A 16,121-nucleotide genomic window follows, 5' to 3' on the forward strand; every position below is an offset into this window, starting at 1 on the left:
GTGGAGAGCGATATTTCATGCTCCAATTGCTCTCATTGGCGGTAACCCGAATATAGGTTGCGGGGCAATTTCGGGGTCAAAGTCTCACTTACTTTATCTCTCCCTTGCCCAAACCAACTCTCAAATTCTGGCGTTGACAATATGAGTCCTTTACCTGACTGCTAAATGCAGAGAAAAGAGACACTCTGCCCACTAAGGCTGAGTGTCCAAATCTTTGGGCAGGGTCAGATGCAGGTGCCACAATTAGTGAGTGGGCCATTTATAATTTGAGGTTGGAAATAATCCTGATTAAACCCTCTTTCAGTTTAAACAAACAAATTAAACATTACTCAAAACCATTCAAGACAGAGGGCTAGAAATTTGGTTGGAGGTTTGCGAGTCGCTAATTTCGGGTGGATGCTAAATTTAGCGCCTGAAATTTTTTAGCGATGGAGACAGCAAAATTCTGTTGTTGCGCCCTGAGAGTAGAGTAGAGTGGAGTGCTAAGGGAAGCAACATTTCTCTTGGGACGCTAGTCCAGGCACGCAACTGAATATACTATGCTGAAGAGCCGGCTTTGTAGTGACCTAAGAGAGGCCTCCCTGCAACAACAAAAAATCAGAACTAAAAACACAAAAAACATTCCCTATACATTACTCAGCCCAAATAAAGTTAAATCGCAAAAAAAAATATCAGTCAGAATTGCCTCATGCAGTTACTCCTTCCCTTAGTGCCCTGGGACAGCTCTGCACGCCAGCTTTCTCTGACAGGGTCACTAGGGGGGGCGCTACGGGTGCAGTGCAAACCAAATTTTGCTTCCACATCGATACCGGGGGCGTTGCACACCAACGCGACACTCCCGAGCAATATTCCTCAGCACCACCGGTATCGACACACTGAATTTGCAGAGCGCCGCGAATATCCGCGCTCATGGCTGCAAACCCTCATGAGGGGCACTATTCCTCGCGGCCTTCTGCGAGAGTTGGGCACCGGAGGGACTGGAGTGCATCATTAACCCTGGCAACCAAATTTTAATTTGATCCATTAACGTCAAAATTTTAATTGGTTTATTTTGTTGGTTTTAGTGCCCCTTTAATAAGGGGGCAGTTGAATTATAGTTTCACACAGAATAGTGTAGAGCTGTTGGTTTTATTTGGAAATTTGTGGGTTCTAATGCCCTTGCCAAAAGGGGGCACTTGATTTAATGTTCTACTTTAAAATAGTTGAGGGGCACTATCCAACCAAATTTCTCCCTCAAAGTATTGCCAATATTCGCATTTCACACACTGGCCCTGTGGTGACTGATTTTTTTTTGTCAATGCTTGATGATTTACACCAGTAAATTTAAGTGTGTGGACGACTGCATTTTAAATTCATATGAACATATAAAATTGACAGGCAGGTCAAAGAAAAGCTAGTCCATCAAGGCTAGCCCACATTCATGATGGCCGGAGCATCATGACTAAACACTTCCTCCCTTCATTCCTCTCCCTTCATTCCTCTCTCCCTCCCCCCACAGCCAAAAAATCTCCTGGGAGAGGCAAAAAAGTAGAGAAAAAACCCAGGGCCAGTGAGGAAAATTTTGGGGGGAACATTCCTCTCCACCCCCTCAGGTGATCAAAACCAGTTCAGGAGATTACATGGACTAAAATGGATGTGTTTGCTATTCCCAATTGATGCTTATTTATTATATATTTTTAAATATTCAAACACCCATACACACAACATTGTCCGTCTATCTCTTCCTCGTTGACCTTTTTTGATTGGCTACTGCTCATCACTCTTAGTAATTCGGCTTCAGTTGGCATGCCCTAGAATTTTGAAGGTTAAGGGGTGATCTGATCAAAGTGTTAGATAGAGAGAAGCTGGTTCCATTGGTTGGGGATTCTGCGATTAGGGGCATAGTCTAAAAATTGGAGCCAGACCTTTCAGGAGTTGTAATGTATTTGGTTCATGGGTTAAGAATTCCTAACAACACATCGCTATTAAGAACTAGTTGGTTTATTAACAAAGGTTTAACAATCACACTACACATTACCAGTTCATCCACTAGGCTTACAACTGCATACCTCATCATGGATGACCGAGACTCAACTGACTGGGGTTTTATTGAATATTGTGAACATCACGTGACTGGCTAAGCCACTCATAAACTCACAGGTGCATACATTAGAGGAGTGAAATTTGGAAACACTTCGGTACCGTCCATTTTGAGGCGCTAATAGTTATGGGACGGTAAATTTTATGCCAGGAAATAGTTTGCGTCTGCAGCTGCAAAGTTCAACAGCTGGTCCCTCCCTGAGTGGAGTGGAGCGCTAAGGGAGGTGTTAGGGCGCTAGGCCGGCTGAGCAACTGAAAATCCCGAGCTAAAGAGCCGGCCTTGGAGTGCCCTGAGAGAAACTTAACTGGGGGAAGAAAAAAAAATCGGCAAAAAAATACCAACAACATCCCCAATACCTTACTGACACCACATAAACATAAATCACAAAAATAAAAAATAATCACACTTACCTCAGATAGATATTCCTTCCCTCACTGCTGCCCGTACAGCTCGGACCGCCCACTTTCTCAGGTGGCCCCACTAGGGCGCGCCACGAGGTGTTACGGGTCCCCCAGAAAACATACTTCAAAATGGTGTCGAAACCAGGGGCGTTGCACACCGGCTCACCTCTCCCGGACGATACTGCCCCGCGTCCCTGAAAACCGGCACCGAATGTCCCAGTGGGGTGCCAGAAGCTGGCTGCCTGCCTGGAAATGATTTCTGCCGCCTTTCCCACCCCTCTGGGGCATGAACAGAGGCTGCAGCCATCTGAATTTCCACCCCCAAGGGTGGTAGAAATTTGGAACTCTCTTCCGCAAATGGCAATAGATGCTAGATTAATTGTTAATTTTAAATCAGAGATTGATAGCTTTTTGTTAACCAAAGGAGAAATGGTCCAAAGGTAGATATATGGAGTTAGGTCACAGATCAGCCATGATCTCATTGAATGGCTTGAGGAGCTGAATGGCCTACTCATGTTCCTATGTTCACTCACCACTTCCCACGTGGTCTGACCCACTATTGTCCATTTCACTTGCTAATACCAACTCCGCAGTCTCCTTGGCCTCCACAATCTTCTCAGATGACAAAAAAAAGTTGTGGTATCTTCAGTGGTTGATTGCAGTGTTTCAACTTTCCAGAGCGCAGTAGATTGGTACAGTCTTCCTCCCTGATTAGTGGTAAAAGGCTGCACTTTCATTAGTGTAAATCCACCAGTGGGGGAGCAGTCTTTCCCAATCCTCCATGGTTGGGCAGTTTAAACAGCTGAAGGCAGCAGCAGAAGAAATGTATGGAAAACAAGTGGCTATAGATTTGGGGGATCGAATAAAGGGAATTCACATGCCAGATCTGACCTGTGGCTGTTACCTGGATGTATCTGGCCTGTATGGTTATACCAGCAGCCTGGGGCTGTGTTTCCTCCAAATAATTTTTCCTTCTTCACCTCCCCCCCCCCCGCCCCCCAAACCTCTTTTTTTGGGAGGTGCTTGTGGCATCCACACAGCGGCGTCGGAAAATCACACCTATTCGTCCAATGTGATTACTTTGCTGACGAATTATGCTTTGTTTTTGGGCTAAACAGGTACTGGTTGTGGTACACAACTAAGACATATGTCGGTGGTATTGCTAAAAAAGTGTACGAGCGCTTGCGGAAGTGGCAGGTCAATTTTGTGGCGCTGCAGAGAAAGAAGGACCCAGAGCAAATTTTCCTGCAGTGCGTTCCCAAACACAAGGTATGTCTTGTATAAAGAAAGACTTGCATTTATATAGCGCCTTTCATGACCTCAGAACATCCCAAAGCCAATGAAGTACTTATGAAGTGTAATCACTGTTGAAATGTAGGAAACGCACCAGCCAATTTTGCGCATAGCACTCTCCCACAACGCACCAATGCGATGATGACTTGAAGATCTGTTTTCATGATGCTGGTGTAAGGGTAAATATTGGCCAGGACCAAATCAACCTGAGAGAGCAGACAGGGTCTCGGTTTAACGTCTCATCCAAAAGTTGCCACCTTCGACAGTGCAGCACTCCCTCAGTACTGCACTGGAATGTCAGACTGGATATTGTGCTCAAGTCTCTGGAGCGGGACTTGAACCCACAATCTTCTGACTTGGGCGACCCTGCTACCACTGAGCCATGGCTGATACCTTTCCGCACACTTCATGAGAAGGACCATTGACCGTCTTTGTCCAACTTCACATGCAAATGCTTCTCTATATTTCACAACTCTAATGGCCTGTTTAACGTGACTTTCTATTGCTCAGGTTGAATCTGTTTGCAAGAGGTTGGAGGACCGGTATCGGGGACCCGAGCCATCTGATATTGTCGAAATGTTAGAGGGCGAACAGTTTTTTGCTGGATTTGAAAAAGGGATTGAAATTGATTCAGGTAATGCCATGTGATGGAACGGTGTTCAATCCAATGATGTCTGACCCTTGTGAGATTCCCAGTGCCAATTGCTTTAGAAACTGCAGCTCTTTTCTAAAAATACAGACAGATTTTCATGTTAAAATATTTCTGTATTGAAACCATGTGCTTTCAAATGCAAATTAACAGTTCGGCAGGAGCAGTATTTCACCGATCCATTAACTATCATTTATGTGCCTTCTGAACAGACAGGCAGCTGGAATATTTATTATATTGCAATTGAGGAGCAATACAGTTTCTGTCAAAATTACACCACAGGCTGATCACACAGCTGTTAATTCAAGGTCACATAATGAGAAATGGGAGAGGCAAAGTTTAAAGTATTTATTCCAGATGTCTCTTGACATTCATTTTGAAACAACAGTAGAAATGTTGAATAAAGATACTTTTATGGTAGAGGTTCTTGTTTTGATCACCACATTCATGTTTAAGTTACAGGAAACAATTTGGAAGGACAGACAGAAAGGGAAAGGAGGTGGAGTAGCTCTGTTAATAAAGGATGAGATCAGTGCGTTAGTGAGAAACGATATTGGCTCAGAAGATCAAGATGTTGAATCAGTTTGGGTGGAATAATAATAATAAGGGGAAAAGGTCGCTGGTAGGCATAGTCTATAGACCCCCTAACAGTAGCCAAACTGTTGGACGGAGTATAAATCAAGAAATAATGGAGGCTTGTAAAAAAAAATAATGGCAATAATTATGGGAGATTTTAACCTTCACATTAATTGGACAAAGCAAATTGTCCAGGGTAGCCTTGAGAAAGTGTTCATAGAGTGTATCCGGGATAGTTTCCTTGAATAATACATTGTGGAACCAACCAGGGAGCAGGCTATCTTAGATCTAGTACTGTGTAATGAGACAGGATTAATAACGATCACCTGGTAAACGATCCTCTAGGAATGAGTGACCATAATATGGTTGAATTTCAAATTCAGTTGGAGGATGAGAAACCAGTGTCCGAAGCTTAAATAAAGGAGACTACAAAGGTATGAAGGCAGAGTTGGCTAAAGTGGACTGGGAAAATAGATTGAAGTGTGGGACAGTTGATGAGCAGTGGCAGACATTTAAGGAGATATGTCATAAGTCACAACAAAAATATATCCCAGTGAGAAGGAGAGACTGTAAGAGAAGGGATAATAAGGGATAGTATCAAATTGAAAACAAAGGCATACAATGTTGCGTAGGACAGTGAAAGGTCAGAGGATTGGGAAAGTTTTAGAAACCAACAAAGAATGACTAAAAAAAATGATAAAGACAGAGACGATAGCTTATGAAAGTAAACTAGCATGAAATATAAAAACGGATAGTAAGAGTTTCTACAGGTACATAAAAAGGAAAAGAGTAGCTAAAGTAAATGTTGGTCCCGTGGAGGATGAGACTGGGGAATTAATATTGGGGGACAGGGAAATGGCAGAGACTTTGAACAAATATTTTGTATCGGTCTTCACAATAGAAGACACTAAAAACATCCGAATAGGGGAAAACCAAGGGAGTATAGGGACAGAGGAACTTAATACAATCACTATCATTAATGAAGTAGTACTCGGTAAAATAGTGGGATTAAAAGAGATCAAGTCCTCTGGACCCGATGGCTTGCATCCTAGGGTCCTTAAAAGAAGTGGCTGCAGAGATAGTGGATGCATTGGTTGTAATCTACCAAAATTCCCATGATTCCGGGGAGGTCCCAGCGGATTGGAAACTGCAAATGTAACGCCCCTATTTAAAAATGTAGGCAGACAGAAAGCAGGAAACTATAGACTAGTTAGCCTAATGTCTGTCGTTGTGAAAATGCTGGAGTCCATTATTAAGGAAGCAGTAGCAGGACATTTGGAAAAGCATAATTCAATCAAGCAGAGTCAGCATAGTTTCATGAAAGGGAAATCATGTTTGACAAATTTGCTGGAGTTCTTCGAGGATGTAACGAGCAGGGTGAATAAGGGGGAACCAGTGGATGTGGTGTATTTGGACTTCCAGAAGGCATTCGATAAGGTGCCACATAAAAGGTTACTGCACAAGATAAAAGTTCACGGGGTTGGGTGTAATATATTAGCATGGATTAAAGATTGGCTAACTAACAGATAAACGGGTCATTTTCTGGTTGGCAAACAGTAACTAGTGGGGTGCCGGAGGGATTGGTGCTGGGGCCTCAACTATTTACAATCTATATTAATGACTTGGATGAAGGGACCGAGTGTAATGTAGCCAAGTTTGCTGATGACACAAAGATGGGTGGGAAATCAAATTGTGAGGACACACAAAATCTGCAAAGGGATATTGGGCTCAAATTTCCCCAAGAGTTGCCCCGCTTTTTTTGGAGCAAGTAGGTTTTTTTGGAGTAACTTAAAAATCGCAAATTTCCCCATTTACCTTGCTCCAGTGTAAGTCAGTTAGTGAGGTTTTGTGTTAGGTTTTTTTCTCCAAAAGGGGCGTGACCAGCCACTTACGCCTCTTCTGGCCATCGAAGCAAATTTAGCCAGCTGAAAGTTACTCCAAACTAACTTAGGCCAGTGTATGTGCCCACTTTTGTAGGCACAGAAAAACCTTACCTACATTTAAGAAATCAGCTCGGGTAGCCAGAGATGGGGGAAGGTGAGTTAGAGGATTCCAAAGCTCTAAAGACCTTCACAACATCTGCACAACATTACAACATCTTCATCACAACAGCTGCACAACATCACCACAAATAATTGAAAGATAAATCAGCTACAGAAAATAGAGCAGTCCTACCTTGCCGACTGCAGAACATATCGGTTAGCCCTCCCGCCAGGGCTAGGGGGCGGCAGGCACGCATGACTGTAGGGGTGAGAGATTTTAACTTTTTACAGTTGACCCGAAATGTTGCGTGGTCCTAAAGGGGGATGATTCAGTTTGGATGCAAAATATCTTTTATTGTGAATTTTACAGTGCACTTCAACAATACAAACAACAACATCCACAGCAGGAAAGAAAGTCTGCACCCATCCCTCACCCACATCTCAGGGAAAGTGCACTCCCTTATAGGGTCGGTGATGATGATGGGGGTGGGGGGGGCGGTTTGGGGACCCGGCCTTGGGTCTGACCGGTGGTTGGTGCGTGGAGTGAAGTGGGAGTGAAATTTGAGTCTCCGGCCTTTGTGCCCTTATTGCAGAAGCCAGCTCCCGCATGGCATCTGCCATCGCCTGCACACCCTCTGCAATGCCCGCCCTCAGTTCCCATTTTAGTGCAGAGATTTCACCCAATAGTGTGGTGACCTCATCACGCACCCCAATGACAGCCGCCACGAGTGATCTTGTGAGGGCATTGGTCTCCTCACCCAATGAAAAAACCTGATTTACTTCTGCTGAGGGCTGCCTCTCGGGAGAGACTGGTCGGCTTCTCCTTCCCCTTGCCGTGGGTCTACCTAGTGGCACCCCTCCAGTGCGAGGCGCAGGCTGGGACGGTGGGGCACTGGGTGTTCCAAGATGAATTTCCCGACCGCCACTCGGACCCGCAATCTCGGAAGATGTGAACCCATGGAAGGTTGCTGAGGAGCTAATGGAGGGTTTTGGCAGTGTGATGCCCTGTGATATGTCATGATCGATATCGTTGTCAGCATTCTCCTGAGCACACATTTCCATGGACCCCTCCTCCTCCCCCCTCCACCCGCCTTAGTCTGGAGCACACGCATCTGGATGCTCAGGATCATGAGGAATGTCGTCGTCTTCTGCAAAAGACAACACAACAGTCAAGTGGTTAGCAGCACAGGAGGGGGCAGGATGGGTGGCATGAGTAGTTTCACGTGTAGCAGGCCAGTTAGCAGGTTGATTTGAAGGGCCACTATGCATTTTAATGACTCACCCTCACCCTCGCGTGAGGGTTCAGCTTGTGCAGAGCTTATTCTTTTTCTGCCAGTGCAAGTCAGCAAGGCAGCAACCCTCTGTTCCAGGGGTGTCAGTTGGTGCAGATTTGGCGGACCTCCTCCTGTTCTAGTTCTCTCCTTCCTGTTGTGGGCCAATTTCTTCTGCAAAGATGAAGATATAAATTGTCAGACATGGTGCGCTTCTGATGGGTCGGACACGTACAGATGCTCACATTTTCCACTGCAATTCAATTTAAAGATGAAGATATTACTTACACTCACTACTTGACCAATGTCCTGCCAATTCTTCTTGCACTGGCTTCCAGATCTTGCAGTGTTGGCCCCAGCAGAGAATTCTTCAGCAATGAGGTTCCACCTTTCCCTCATTTCCTTGGGGGAGACCTTTGATGGACTACTCTTGCTGATATCCAGCTCTAGCCATTTCTCCTCAATAACCGTTACTAATTTCTCCACTTCCTCATGGAGGAAGTGCTTGGTGGTTCTTGCACGCTCTTGCGCCATTCGTCTATTGGACTTCAACGCAGGTAATGTTGAAAGATCACATTTACACCTCTCTTACACCTATCCAGCACTCCTTTCCACTCCCTCAGCCACACAAAAATCAATATTCAGACCTCACCTTTATATATGCTCCATAGCCACTTATTCTGAGGACGCTCTCCCTTTAATTGGCCGATTGCCAAGCTTCCTGATACACTGCGCATGCACGCAGACTGGAATGCCCATTGCGCATGCGCGCACACTGAAACAGTCATGCGTGCCCCTGCCGGCACTGCACGACACGCTGGACCCAAGCCCCTCCCTCCGCTGGACGTGCTTCCCCCCCCCCCCCCCCCCCCACACTCTGCTGCATGACGCCGATGGATCCGGACGGCGAGGGAGCGGCCAAATTCACAGGTAGATTTTTGGCGCTTTTTCTCCTCCGGGAAGTCGGCGCACTACATCGAGATACGCAGCTCTAAGCAGCTGGGGAAATTTGGGGCCATAGACAGGCTAAGTGAGTGGACAAAATTTTGGCAGATGGAGTATAATGCAGGAAAATGTGAGGCTATCCACTTTGGCAGAAAAAATAGAAAAGCAGATTATAATTTAAATGGAGAAAAATTGCAAAGTGCTGCAGTACAGAGGGACCTGGGGGTCCTTGTGCATGAAACACAAAAAGTGAGTATGCAGGTACAGCAAGTAATCAGGAAGGCAAATGGAATGTTGGCTTTTATTACAAGGGGAGTGGAGTATAAAAGCAGAGAAGTCCTGCTACAACTTTACAGGGTATTGGTGAGGCCACACCTGGAGTACTGCGTGCAGTTTTGGTCTCCATATTTAAGAAAGGATATACTTGCATTGTAGGCTGTTCAGAGAAGGTTCACTAGGTTGATTCCGGAGATGAGGGAGTTGACTTATGAAGATAGGTTGGGTCTATAGTCATTGGAGTTCAGAAGAATAAGAGATGATTTTATCGAAACATATAAGGTAATGAGAGGACAGGACAAGATGGATGCAGAGTGTATATTTGCACTCATGGGGAAACTAGAACTAGGGGGCATAGTCTCAGAATAAGGGGCCGCCCATTTAAAACTGAGTTGAGGATGAATTTCTTCTCTGAGGGTTGTAATCTGTGGAATTCACTGCCCCAGAGAGCTGTGGAGGCTGGGTCTTTGAATATATTTAAGGCAGAAATGGACAGATTTTTGAGCAATAAGGGAAATAAAGGGTTACGGGGAGCGGGCAGGAAAGTGGAACAGAGTCTATGAGAAGATCAACCATGATATTAAATGGCGGAGCAGACTTGTGGGGTCAAATGGCCTACTCCTGCTCCTATGTGTCTTGTGAAACAATAGTTCCAGAAAGAATTGATATTTGTGAAGCTTTTAATCATTTAAAAAAAAAATTGTGTTGCAAGGCTACATAACATTGGTGTACAGTTCTGATTAAAAACCAAAATAGTAAAGGTCAAGTATGTAATCAGAACATTGTCAAGATTGTATTGCAGTTCATAACACTCCACAGCATCTTTTACCTTTTTAATAATGCACAGTTTTCGATATTAATATAAATGTCATATTTTGGGTACTTTGAGTTGCACTTTGAGTTTATGTCTCCTGTTTTGGTTTGCAGTCTTCTATTGCACAATGGGAGGAACAGGCTAACTAAAACATGTTTTGTCACTTAAATGAAAGGGGCAGCTTTAGAATTGTAGGCCTAGAAATTCAATTCGGCCCAAAAACGGCCAGTGCCACTGTGGGCCATGGTTGACGGCCACCCGCAAAAAGAGCACAGGCAGCACCCATATTTTGCCTGATTTAAATGATCGGAGCACAAAACCTATTGTGTAACACGCTGTTTAAAGCGGTAGTCTCAGCAGGAGGGCCAGTGTCAAGCCCCAACTGCATCCTATAGTGGTCTTGTTGTTCCTCATGTTTTTTTATTCGTTCATGGGATGTGAGCGTTGCTGGGAAGGCCAGCATTCATTGGCCATCCCTAATTGCCCTTGAGAAGATGGTGGTGAGCCGCCGCCTTGAACCACTGCAGTACTCCCCCAGTGCTGACTTTGTCGTAGCGGTTTGGTATGACTGAATGGTTTTCTGGGCCATTACAGAGGGCAGTCAAGAGTTAACCACATTGCTGTTGGTCTGGAGTCACATGGAGCCAGACTGGGTAAGGACAGCAGATTTCCATCCCTAAAGGACATTATTGAACCAATTGGGATTTTACGACAATCTGGTAGTTTCATGGTCGCTATTACTGATACTCGCTTTAAAAAAATTCCAGACATATAATTAACAGAATTTAAATTCCCCAGCTGTCAGGGGTGGGGGGTGGGGGGGATTTAAACTCACTTCTCCGGATTTATTAGTTCAGGCCTCAGGATTATTCGTCCAGTAACATAACTACTATGCTACCGTACCTCCTGGGTTTACATTCCCAATATACCAGCATTGGATGCTGCAGCGAGAGAGTGAGAAAGGGTTTTGAAAAAGAAGGGAAAGAGAAGCATGTTTCGCTATGTTCGGTCTGTGAGCGAGCATTGAGTAAACTACTGCTCAGATTGTAGCCCTCAACACGGTTACATCTGAGCCAGGGTGTCCCTGGAGATGGAACACTCGGTGTCCACCGGTATGCTCACGGCCTTCCGCGAGAGGTGAGCGCCGGAGGTACCGGAGTGCATCATCACCCCCGGCAACCAAATTTGAATTTGAACTACACTAACTAAAGTCTAATTTGTTTAAGTTTGTCGGTTTTAGTACCCCCCCTCCCCATTTTAGCCAGGGGACACTTGTATAATTTGTGTGTTTGGTGCCTGAAAAAGAAAACAAGGGAGCACTTGAAAAGTTTTTGGAGTGTGACCCCCCCTTTAATCAGGGGGCACTTGATTAATGTTTACAACAAAATTAGTTGTAGCCCTCAACAAAAAGTGAGTGAGTTCCCTGACACACAAGCTGTCAGATATCTGACACACAAACTATGAGGGTGAAGCAAGAATTGTTTGCTCAGAATATGAACTCGAGGTTTGAGACTCTGCCTGTAATCATTCGATGCATGTTTAAAAAAAAATCCATGGTCACAGCTTCCTTTCCCATATTGTGGCACGAGATGTTGTGGCGTACTGAGTTACTTTGGATCGTGCAATATAAATAATTCATTATCCTGTATTCAGAATATTGGTATTCCATGTAGAATCCTTGGTGCCGTTTTGTGTTGTACACAGAGAATGAGATGACTAAGATACTTTAATTAGCCTGTTGTTGACCAAATGAAATTTAATATTAAAATAATCAATCATGCCCAGGATTAGATGCAGTACGCAGACTTAGGAAGGGACAGAGACAATGTGTGCTAGCACTTGTTAATGGTTTTCTAGTTAATATTTTAAATGTTATTTAAGTACTTGCTTTTCTTTCAGATCGACCAGACTGTGTAGATGGGCGAATCGGGTTCATCTTTTACTCTCATCTGAAGAACAGTAAGGAAGTTTATGTCTCCACCATAGCAGACAGGAAAACACAGGCTGTGAAAGGACAGGTGAATAATGCTGCCCCTGTTTTGTTAAGATTGCCGTGAATCTGCATCTCTACAGTCAGAAGCTCATCGCCGGCGCGCCAACCTTTTAACACCCCACGGGGGAAATTGCCCCACGAGCCGCGAGGCTGGCGGATATCTGCCGCCAGGGCGCCCCTTAAAGGGGAGGCCTTTAGCGCCCCGGGCCGCCATCTTTATTTGTCGGACGACTCTTGGGTTGGTCCGAAAATGGCGGCTCTCGCGTCGACCGGGCCGCCGTCGTGTAACCCATCACTCCATTTTGGGTGCCGGGTAGCCCAGTGGCGGCCACCAAAGGACCTGCAGAGTGCGCAGTGGCCCTCCCCTTTAATGGAAGGGGAGGGACGTTGTAGCGCGTTAGCGCCATGCAGAGCGTCAGCATCCACGTAGCTCTGGCCTGCTCTGCATGGTGCTGAACCCAGCACCGCACTACCGCTTCCTTTGAGGGGCGTACGGCCCAATTCTGCATCGGGGGCGGGACATCCAGGCAGGGCGCAGGAAGTCCCGGCACCGGAAGGTTACCACCTCCAATCGGGGCGAAGGGCAATTTCTAGCCCATAGAATGTACAGCACAGAAAGAGGCTATTCAGCCCAACTGCTCTATGCCAGTGTTTATGCTCCAGTCCAGTCTTCTCCCTCCCTACTTCATCTTTCCCATCCTAATTAATCTAACCCTATAGATCTGTCTCGCATTATCAACATTGTGCACTACATTGGCCACTCTCCATTCTTTGGCATGCATCCATTCTCAATAGAACCCTGAAATATAATTTCCAGAGCCTCTGCTTTTTCTTTTCCAATTTCCCTCAGATTCCTGCGATGCATCCAGTCGGGTCCTAGCTTTTTGTCCTGCCTCAGCTTAACACATTTCTCTAATATGTTCTTTTTATTTATTTTATCTTTCATCTCATTTTTAACCAATTCAGGATTTACCTATTCTCCATAACCTTCTCTTTTGTAAACACTGAAGCAATGCAAAATGCTTGTTAAGCATCCCCACCACTATCCCCTCCTCTCATGGGTGTCACCTCATATTGAACAATTCTCGTTTTCCTTTTATATTTGTAGTCATTGTCTGTTCTTTTTAACAATTGTGGGAATTCTATGTTTCCGATGTTTTGAAAGCAAATAAATGAAGAACTTGCATTTCTACTTATATCCACGCCATAACTAAGACCGCCTATTTCCAGCTCCGTAACATCGCCCGTCTCCACCCTTGCCTCAGCTCATCTGCTGCTGAGACCCTCACTGAGACTGAGGGAGTGCTGCACTGTCGGAGGTGCCATCTTTCCAATGAGATGTTAAACCGAGGCCCTGTCTGCTCTCTCAGGTGGACGTTAAAGATCCCATGACACTATTTCGAAGAAGAGCAGGGACGTTATCCCTGGTGTCCTGGCCAATATTTATCCCTCAATCAACAAAACAAAAAACTGATTATCTGGTCATTATCACGTTGCTGTTTGTGGGAGTTTGCTGAGCGCAAATTGGCTGTCGCGTTTCCTACATTACAACAGTGACTACACTCCAAAAGTAGTTCATTGGCTGTAAAGCGCTTTGGGACATCCAGTGGTCGTGAAAGGCGCTATATAAATGCAAGTCTTTTTCTTTCTTTATTCAGGACGGTTGGTAACAGTTTAAAACAAAATAGGCAACCCTTGGGCAATGAAATTTAAATGCAAAATGGGCTGGCTTCATTTAAAGTTCCGGTATTATGTTGATCATTTTCTTTGCTGACTGTGTGGATTAGCTGATGAGAGAGCATACATTGTCCTGGGGACGCACGCGATTTCACATCAGTCACTTAGCAATAAGGAAACAAATTGAGAAAGCTCTCTTGTTATTAAATATTTTACTTATCCTCTTGTGTACTGTTCTCCGAAGGAGACAGTGAGCAGCTTATTGGCTCTCGGGCCTTCACTTCGGGCAGAGCTGAGGAGGTGCACTAAAATGGTGAGCCGTCCTTGTGGAGAACCATCAGGCCCCCCCACTATTGGCAGTGGCAGATTGGAAACTTGCCACGTGAGGAAGTACACACTTAAACCTGTGCCCTACCTCTCCGTGATTGGGCTTAACAATTCTAGCACCAGCGCATCTCCATCGCTCCATGACGAGGTTTTCTAAATAATAGGATCCTGTGCAAGAAGCGCAGTTTAAAAGACGTAATGGTGTTTTACTGATCTTCAATCTAGGTTTCCTTTTACAGAGGGTCCTTGCCAGAAAACATCCCCAAGGAAGCTGTTAAGAAGCGGAAAGGCCCAGATTCGATGTGGTTGGCCACATTACCAATCAAATTGCCAGTAAGCTGCTTTATTTTCTTAATGTTCTCTTTTCTTCAGACGATCGAAGCAAAATTACAAGCTGCCACAATTGAATCACAATGTATTTTATTAAGAGAGAAAAACTGTGTTTACGGAACACTTTATCACATCTCACTTTAAAGTGCGGTGACTGTTATATATGCAAACAGAAGAAATAGGAGCAGGAGTTGGTCATTTGGCCCCTCGAGCCTGCTCCTCCATTCAATAAGATCATGGCTGATCTGATCCTGGCCTCAACTCCACCTCCCTGCCCGCTCCCCATAACACTTGACTCCCTTATCATTCAAAAATCTGTCTATCTCCACCTTAAATATATTCAAAGACCCAGCCTCCACAGCTCTCTGTGGCAGAGAATTCCAAAGATTCACAACCCTCTGAGAGAAGAAATTCCTCCTCCATTTCTGTTTTAAATGGCGACCCCTTATTCTGAAACTATGTCCCCTAGTTCTAGATTCCCCTATGAGGGGCAACATCCTCTCTGCATCTACCCTGCCAAGCCCCCTTAGAATCTTATATGTTTTAATAAGATCACCTCTCATTCTTCTAAACGCCAAGGAGTAAAGGCCCAATCTGCTTGACCTTTCTTCATATGACAACCTCTTCATCTCAGGAATCAACCTCGTGAACCTTCTCTGAACTGCCTCCCATGCAAGTATATCCTTCCTTAAATAAGGAGACCAAAACTGTATCCAGTATTCCCGGTGTGGTCTTACCAATGCCCTGTACAGTTGTAGCAGGACTTCCCTACTTTTATACTCCATCCCCTTTGCAATAAAGGCCAGTATTCCATTGGCCTTCCTGATTACTTGCTGTACCTGAATACTATCCTTTTGTGTTTCATGCACAAGTACCCCAGGTCCCTCTGGACTGCGGCACTTTGCAATCGCTCCCCATTTAAATAATAATTTGTTTGCTTATTTTCCCTCCCAAAGTGGATAACCTCATATTTTCCCACGTTATAGTCCATCTGCCAAATTTTTGCCCACTCACTGAGCCTATCTATATCCCTTTGTAGATTCTTTGCGTCATCCCTACAACTTGCTTTCCCACCTATCTTTGTATCATCAGCAAATTTGACTACATTACGCTTGGTCCCTTCGTCCAACTCATTAATATAAATTGTAAATAGTTGAGGCCCCAGCACTGATCCCTGCGGCACCCCAATAGTTACTGTTTGTCAAACAGAAAATGATTCATTTATCCCGACTCTCTGTTTTTTGTTAGTTAGCCAATCCTCTATCCATGCTAATATATTACCTCCAACCCCCAATATTGTGCAGTAGCCTTTTGTGTGGCACCTTATTAAATGCTTACTGGAAATCGAAATATATGACATCAACTGGTTCTTCTTTATCCACTCTGCTCGTTACATCCTCAAAGAACTCTAGCAGATTTGTCAAACATGATTTCCCTTTCATAAAACCATGCTGACTCTGCTTGACTGCATTATAATTTTCTAAATGCCCTTCTACTACTTCCTTAA

The 16,121-nt window shown here is 44.8% G+C and overlaps 1 protein-coding gene across 4 annotated transcripts in view; it reads left to right on the forward strand.

Moving 5' to 3' along the window:
- pidd1 (p53-induced death domain protein 1) overlaps positions 1-16,121 on the forward strand; it is a 128,424-nt gene that overhangs the window by 88,590 nt on the left and 23,713 nt on the right. For 3 of the 4 annotated variants that reach the window (XM_070899398.1, XM_070899400.1, XM_070899399.1), the window contains exons 11-14: positions 3,600-3,750; positions 4,285-4,408; positions 12,187-12,305; positions 14,510-14,617. In XM_070899398.1, the coding sequence (XP_070755499.1) occupies positions 3,600-3,750; positions 4,285-4,408; positions 12,187-12,305; positions 14,510-14,617 (502 nt within the window). The remainder of the gene's footprint in view (positions 1-3,599; positions 3,751-4,284; positions 4,409-12,186; positions 12,306-14,509; positions 14,618-16,121) is intronic. The other variant, XR_011596577.1, reaches the window with a different exon arrangement.

Source organism: Pristiophorus japonicus, chromosome 14, assembly GCF_044704955.1.
Source record: "Pristiophorus japonicus isolate sPriJap1 chromosome 14, sPriJap1.hap1, whole genome shotgun sequence".
NCBI classification, from domain to species: Eukaryota; Metazoa; Chordata; class Chondrichthyes; family Pristiophoridae; genus Pristiophorus; species Pristiophorus japonicus.